Source organism: Limulus polyphemus, unplaced genomic scaffold, assembly GCF_000517525.1.
Source record: "Limulus polyphemus unplaced genomic scaffold, Limulus_polyphemus-2.1.2 Scaffold3012, whole genome shotgun sequence".
Classification (NCBI taxonomy): domain Eukaryota; kingdom Metazoa; phylum Arthropoda; class Merostomata; order Xiphosura; family Limulidae; genus Limulus; species Limulus polyphemus.
The window spans coordinates 100524-108996 of record NW_013668622.1 but is presented as its reverse complement, the minus strand read 5'-3'; the positions used below and the strand labels follow the sequence as shown (position 1 = coordinate 108996).

Below are 8473 nucleotides of genomic sequence, written 5' to 3'. Positions count from 1 at the left end.
AGTACAGCTTGAGCTGGAATTGCTGACAATAGCACACAATATCGTGATACGTAGTACAGCTTGAGCTGGGGTCGCTGATAGTAGCACACAATATCGTGATACGTAGTACAGCTTGAGCTGGGGTCGCTGATAGTAGCACAAAACATTGTGATACGTAGTACAGCTTGAGCTGGGATTGCTGACAGGCGATATAACAAAGAGACAGGTAGAATATCACCAGTGACAGCTAAGTAAGACCCATATAAATATAATATGGATGGCAGTCAGTAATTTGGAGATGAGTCTTGGAAAAAAATTGTATTGAAAAATATTGAAATATAGAATGTTTCATTGACAATAACAAATAATATGGCATATATAAATGTTTCTGAGAATACATGCTATTTGTTATATATGAATCTTTGTACAAACAGTTGAACCTATGCCAATGAATAATTGAACACATCATGTTTAGTTATTAATCTATAATTTAATGTGTTAGGAAATCTTACTGTTTGCCTGATTACTAAAACTCATACTTTCAGTGTGAGACTCGTGCATCTGGGTCTGTACTCGCATGCATTAGTAACAAAATCTCAAATTTTGTTTAAATTAGTAGCTTTCTGTAATGAATTGTAGTTGGTCAGCTAGATCTAGGTCAATTAAGCATCACATTGATCAAGGAAACGTGCCAGAATATACCATTTTCTTCATTGAATAAAATTATTTTATGGGGGGCATGCTCCCTGATGGCCGTGGAAGGTGACTGCTTTCAGCACTTGCAGTACTTTAGTGCATGATAAAATTGTACTGTTTCAAGTCTCACTCAGACTAAGAGTTGGCTGCTGTGTGATTGTTAAGTAACCAACAAGAAAGAATAAAGATGGAAGGTAAATATGAGCATTTGCAGCTTGACGGAATCAGATTAATAATTTTAGTATTGTTTTAAAACTATGGAATTTCATATCGTGGTATGCTCTTCAGATGGATATATTAATTATTATGGAGATTATGTAGTGCTAGCATGTTCAAGTATGGGCAGTTTGTTGATGTTTTTCATTGTGTGCAAGTCAAAGGGCTATAGCAGGATAAATGAAATGTGAGTACTTTTAGTAAAAGTTTTACTTAGTAGCAATTCTTATTCAATGTAGTCAGCAACATTATGTAATAACAAAATGAAAAACTTGGCACTTGAGTAATACAATATCACTGTCAGTGATGAACATGTTTACGTACGATAATATTTGGGTTTGTATCATTCACCATAGCCTCTACGAGTATTGTGCATTGTGATGGTGTAGTAATAATGCAACTATAAATATTGTGGACATTTTATCAATTCCATGTATGAAATGTCATGTATAAATAATTTGAATTTACAACTTTGTTATTTATGATATAATCTCCATCTTGTGAACAAGCAAAACTGGCATAAACCTGAAAATTTTTTTAATTAACATGATTAATTCTTAAATATATGGTCATGTTAATTCAAAGATCTTGCCACTAGCGGCTTAGCAGTAAGTATGATGGCTTATAATGGGGGAAAAAGTGGGTTTCAGTACCTGGATTGGCCAGAACACGGATAGTCCATTGTGTATCTTTTGTGATTAACAACAAACAAAAAATTCAAATATCTTTCATTAGAAAAATCTCTATAGAACAGTAACCATTATTATCTGATAGTCATACGGAAGGAAAATTAACCCTTTAACCTTGAATACAAATTAACAATAATCAATTTACATACATAGAAAAAGGCATTTTAACAGTGAACCAGTAGCCATAATACAAAATTATATTCACAACATACAAAATAAAATAAATATTCTAAAAAGAAAAATAAGAAATGCAAAAATTATATATACACAACACTAAATCATCCTTTAACATTTTAATGTTGGTAGTCAAGTAAGATAAAACTAAAATAAAGATACATGACACTTAACTTAACAAAATAAAATAAACCCACTCACACAACAAAAAGCATGAGGTTCCAACAATAAACTCTCAATACCCCCAGAATAAATATTCCTGGGTCCAGTGCCTCTTTTTCCCCTGCAATTATGATGACCTGACCATTCACATATATTTTACATTCATTTTCCAAACAAAGTTCACATCAACGGTCTTGAGTGATGTTTTTGCTCAGAGTGCCTGATATGTGTCACTTATTAGTGTTCTCTATTAATCACCTTTATACTCCATCTGGACCATATTAAGCCCCACCCAGTCCCGAGAGAGCTGGGCTGAACATACATTTTTTGGTTCAAGTTATTTGATGGTGGCCAGATTGGACTTGGTCTCATCTAGTTTTCAGGAGCTGTAGGAACAATGTTCATTGCATGTTGTCGGCTTTCCTGCACCCATTGTACCATCAATCAGAATCGGTATTTTTATGTACCTTACTGCTGAGCAAAGTATGGGCAGTTCACTTGAAAGTGATCCAATGTTCCACATTCAAAGCAAATGCTTTACTCCTCTCTACCAAGACAATGTCCTGGAAAAGTAGGTAATAGTATATTAACAATGAGAAGACTGGTATACCTCTACCCTTACGCTAAATACCAGGTTGGTTACATTTCCATTCAGGATGTGTTTATGGTTGTTTAACCCTCTGCTAGGTTTGGACCTGATGCAGTGTGAGTGTTTGAATAAGTTTATCCAAGGTGAAATCACTGCAGTTGCCACTTAGGACTTCTTCCTCTCTTGCTACTGGCTTGAAGTTACCACTTCATACCACATTGCGAAAAAAACTGCCTCATTAATGGTGAGAAGATCTAACACATCCGAGTGATGCCACATTGTCTTATAGTTTGTTGTCCTTCCACAAACTTGTCAGTGAGGTTTTATTTTTGATTTACCAAGGCCATTGCATATTTACCATGGTGGCCAACTCTTCGTCTTGGTTGCGAGTCCTTCTAGTTGAGTAAACTACCATTTCCTTAACTCTTAAGCCTTTTTAAACTTGTATCACTCAAGACTAAGAGTAAGGTGCAGTATACACTTAATCAGAAATTGTATACTCAGCAATACGATATCCTGTGGTCACAGCATCAACATTTTATCTTTCCTATCTATTCTGTGATATATTTGTGCAAAATTGAGTTGACCTTAGAGCAGTGGGATAGCTCCACCTTATAACTGGAGATTCAGTCAAGATACTGCTTATGAAGTAACACAAAGTCTGATTAACTGAGTCATGAATCCATGTACCAGACTGACTAAATCCATCATTCAGTAGTATGCAAGAAACGTTCCATTTACTCAGAGCAACAGGCAATATCCATGTGACTGGTCATTTTCATTCTGACAAAGATGAGGCCATAATGTCTATATATCACCTAAATGACAATTGAAGGATACTACTGTCAACATCCTTGCTCAACATATAATATTGCAGCAATATCTTCCCCAAGAAGAACAGGTACTATATCCTAGAAAACATCAAAGGAACAAAGACAGCTAGAACAAAATCAACTTAATGGCTATCTCGACCTCCATATATACAGAATGAAACTCGGAATAAACACTATAATATTATAAGACGAGCGAAATGCATGGTTTATTCATATCCTACAAGGGTACCTAACTACTGATAAAATAATGCATTCCAATCTCTATAAGTAAGAACATAAGAAAAAGTATTTAATTAGCTAAACTCAGTACAGAGTTGATTTGTAGTTAGGTCAGAAGTTAATATTAATACAGGGTAGCCCAAAATATTTACCCACATTTTGAATGCTCTTATAACTATAGTAAAGCAAACTATGAGCTAGCAAAACATTTTTATTAATATTTCATAGAACAAATTAATTTTACATACACTGCTGAATCATTTGAGATGCTCAAACTGGACTCCACCAGTGTTCAAACAATCATGACATCTATGAAGGAGTGTCTGACATGCTGTTTCACAATTTTCAACTCTGATTCAATGGAAAGCATTTGTGATATGTTAATTTGTTTAGTTTAGACATTCTTTTTTATTATCTGAAATCAAAATAAAATGTTTAGAATCGGTATACAGAAGTTGAATAACTTAAAGGATGGGTACCTTTTTTTGGGCCACACTGTATGCGATGCTTAGTTTGAGCTTATCATAAATTGAAACTTACCACCCAACACTGCCACCTTCTTTCATCAGAACATCCTGTTTATTGAGTTTTGTTGTTTTTCCCTAACTTGTATTTGTTTACATAGACCTAGCTGCAACAACATGCTTACATCTATCACAAGATCCCCAAACATTCTGCCTGGACTAGTGTTTGTTGATGAATAATAGACTGGTAAGAACAAGAAAATTAGTGTTTCGGTACTTTGATTTGATTAGTTTTAAACCTAAAGTACTCAAAAAAAAGAAAAAAGAAGTTAAAATAACTGTTATTAAAGGTTTTGTGATTTATAAAATACTGCAAGGTGTAGTGAATCTTCTGTAATCCACATAAAGTTTACGATATTGTAGTTATTGATAGCAGTTAAGTTTTTCATTTCAAAACAACATGAAATATGCTGCTTTATTTTCTTTTTAAAAGCCAGAAGTGTTGCTAATTAATTTTGCTTGTTTGTGTGGGTATTAACACAACTGTTAATTACTATATTTACAACTTGTGATAACAGGTGGTTGCAGAAAATAAGAAAGGATATCTGTGTGGAAAATATTGATGTGTCGAAGAGAGAATATGCCGATCACTTGCTTTCACAAAATCTTGAGAGTGAATTAATGTGGTTGAAGTGAGTTTATTTTTAGGTTTTACTTTGTCCCAAGTTATTAGTTTGATTAAAACTGCTAATCTAATTTATTTATTACTGTAGTTTTACAGATTAAAGCCATTTGCAAGTAAAGTGTCTGCTTAATTGGTAATGAACACTTCTATAAGCTTCTATAGGGCTGGAATATGAATGAAAATTTGTACAAGCACTGAAATGACAAATAGATGGGAAAGATGTGCCTCTGCTTTGTTGGTTTAGTACAAAGTAAACTTTCTGTTTTATTAAAATGTGGCTTTTGAACCAAATTTTTAAGGTGGGTTTTTTCTAAGTTACTAATGTTATTTTATGTGTCTTAAAAATTACAGGAGTTTTGTCATACATAAATTTATTGCTACATCCGAACTACTCATTATTAGATAGTGTTCTGCATTGGTTTGTAACTAGTTATATGAAATTGCTGTAACTGTTTATTATCAGTATTTCTAAAACAGATTTTTTTTAAGTGGGCAATATTGATAGTGTTGTAAAATTTAATTAGATTTTTTTGAAGAGAATGTTATTAGTTGATTCACAAGGAAAAGCACTTTTTTTTTACACACAAAAGCTGTGACCGTATTATGGAAGCTGATTCATTGTGGTGTTAGCTAGAAAGCAAATATAGATTAGAATATATTTTAATGTAACAAAAAATAAAATAAAAATCATGTGCCTTCCACCAAAATGTAGGGGGGGGGGGCTTTATTAACTATTGAGGTACCATAATAGAGAAGCTGTACCAATAAAATAAATATGAACTAGATTTCCGTAAGAAGTTTACCAGTCTTTTTATATATGCTACAAAGCAATGAGACATTTGACCAGATTTGCTGATCTGTTGGGTAGTGGTTCATCGATGTTACGTGGACATGCTTTGAAAAGCCTCCAAACTGTCGCCAAAAACTTTATGATATGGTTAAGTTGGACATCCTTGTGTATCTTGGCTACACTTTCACGTCTAACTCTTGGTGTTTATAAAATGGCACAAGCTTAATTTGGCAGTATGGCACTATCAGTGCCAGACTTCCACATTTGTTGATATTACTGATTGAAGTGTTCTTATGGACTATATCTCTGAAAAAAAAGTTCTCCGTCTCATTCTATACTGTTTATAACATTTTTCACCTGACAGTTGTTTCTTCTGCTTAGCACACAGTTTGGTTTTATGGCTTGTCTCAGAAAATGATGAAAGTTTGTACTCCTATGAGTGGTTTTCCTCTAACTGTAGGAGTATCTACTCAACTGAAAGTTTATATTCATCCAGACGTTCTTCCTCTAACTGTCTGAGTATCTGCTCAGCTGAAAGCTTGTATTCATCCAGACGTTCTTCCTCTGTCTGAGTATCTACTCAGCTGAAAGTTTGTATTCATCCAGACATTCTTCCTCTAACTGTCTGAGTATCAACTCGGCTGAAAGTTTGTATTCATCCAGACGTTCTTCCTCTAACTGCAGGAGTATCTACTCAGCTGAAAGCTTGTATTCATCCAGATGTTCTTCTTCTAACTGTCTGAGTATCAACTCGGCTGAAAGTTTATATTCATCCAGACGTTCTTCCTCTAACTGCAGGAGTATCTACTCAGCTGAAAGCTTGTATTCATCCAGACGTTCTTCTTCTAACTGTCTGAGTATCAACTTGGCTGAAAGTTTGTATTCATCCAGATGTTCTTCTTCTAACTGTCTGAGTATCTACTCGGCTACTTATCAGCCATACCACTATCAAGAAATGCTATGATATTTTTCAAACCATACTGAACACTACATTATGGATGCTTGTCCATTTACTTGTAAATTTACCTGGGTGGAGGTTGGGAGTCATACAAATGTAAAAATATAGGGTGATTTATTTATACTGTAAGGTTATTTGAACAATTGCCTTTTACATCAAAATATTAGGGGTGAATTCTTTCCCACAGCTGGTTGTGGACAGGGAGAGGCAGTAGGAGTTGAGATGTTGTGCGTCGAAACACTCAACTCCTAACCCCTAATATTATATTCTGTAATGGCTACCTAATTTGACATTTGTGTTTGGATCATGTTTGATAGATGAAATATCTTCAGTATTATGAGTTAATGAATAATAAAAACGACTGGCAATGGACAAATTTTTCTTCTTTGGTTATAATCTTGTAACAGACATTTCAGTTTTGTTTTTTAAACTAACTTTCGTAATTGTTTTATAGTGCCGTTTTGATGTAATTTATAGGATCAAAACTGCTTACTTACTTTTACCTACATATATACATACATTCAGTTAAAGAAATAATGTTTTGGTTTACAAAATGAGCTAACCACTCCTCTTTTTTTGGTCATTGTTATTTTCAGGCTGTTTCTTCAAAGAGCAGCATCCCCAGTGGTTTTTTGTCATAATGATCTACAAGAAGGTGTGTAATTCATCATACTAGCTTCTCACACAACGAAGCAAACATATTGGTTATTTTTAAATATTTATATAATAAATATTAAATGTATAATACAGTGATTTATAGAGCTGTAAAAGATTTCATCTTACAGGTTAATCATTATAAATGGGTTATGAATTAGTAAACATAAGTTTTGTAGTCAAACTGCTAATGAATGAAAGAACTTAAGACATTCACCATGGAATTTGGTAGTACTGTGGCTACTTTTGTAGATTTACTGAATTATTTATAGACAGTTAAGTACAACTTTGATTGAACACGAACTTGTCTGTTATTTTTTCAAAATTGACAACTTATCAGTAGAATAAAACTTTTTCAGAATTTTATCAAGAACTAGAAAAATAACTTAAAAAAATAAATAGATTTTTCATCACATTTATATACATAATCTAAATTATTTTATCGAAGATAGATTTGACCCATTTCGGGAGTGGTCATTGAGCCAAAAACTAGTTCCAATAAAAGAATTTGGATTGCTTATATAGATATGGTGAAAACTTTTTTTGGGGGTTTTTATTCTAGTTTGATATTACATACATTACAATAGAATGATTCTTCAATGTTTTATCTAGAGGTTTCGCTAATCTGTAGTGTAAAATTATGTAATTTAAATGAAAATATAATGAATGTGACAGCTTAATATTACATGAATTTACAAATTGTGAGCACATTTCAAGACTGTGTGACTTGGTAAGAATGAGAATATATTTGTATTGCAGTTATTCTGCGTGATTAATTTGATTACTCTGTAAGCTGTTTAGTAATAACAGCTGTTATGGAAAAGTTTCTTGTTAGTAAACTTGTACAATTTAACCATGCTTACTTCTCAGTAAGAAAAGATTTTGTTTTTCATAGACTAGCAAAAGCTTTGTTGTAGTTCTATAAACTTGGAACATTAAATGAATTATTCCTGACAAGGCAGGAAGCTCGACTTGCAATCTGCAGATCTTGGGTTCAAATCCTGTCACCGAATACGCTTCTTCTTTCAGCCGTGGGGGCATTATAATGTGACAGTCAATCCCATTGTTTATTATTAAAAGAGTAGCCCAAGAGTTTACTGTGGATGAAGTTGACTAGCTGCTTTCCCTCTAGTCTAGCACTGCTAAATTACGGACCACTAGCACAGATACATTTAAGTAGCTTTGCACAAAAATTAAAAACAAACCAAAACACTAAATTACTGAATTTTTCCTTTCAGATAGTTTTGGAATTTTTTTGAAAACCACAGTAATTATTAATTATATTAAAACAGTGAATTGAAAGTGACTGTGATAATACAATGACTGTAACATTATTTTCATCAGGTAATATTTTACTGCCTGAAA

General features: G+C 33.3%; 1 protein-coding gene across 1 annotated transcript in view; it reads left to right on the top strand.

Annotated features, from left to right (window-relative positions):
* The window catches only part of LOC106468457 (choline kinase alpha-like), a 20383-nt gene that overhangs the window by 10052 nt on the left and 1858 nt on the right, over positions 1-8473 (top strand). Inside the window, exons 5-7 of the mRNA XM_022396785.1 lie at positions 4600-4713; positions 7051-7109; positions 8453-8473. Coding sequence (XP_022252493.1) covers positions 4600-4713; positions 7051-7109; positions 8453-8473 — 194 coding nt within the window. The remainder of the gene's footprint in view (positions 1-4599; positions 4714-7050; positions 7110-8452) is intronic.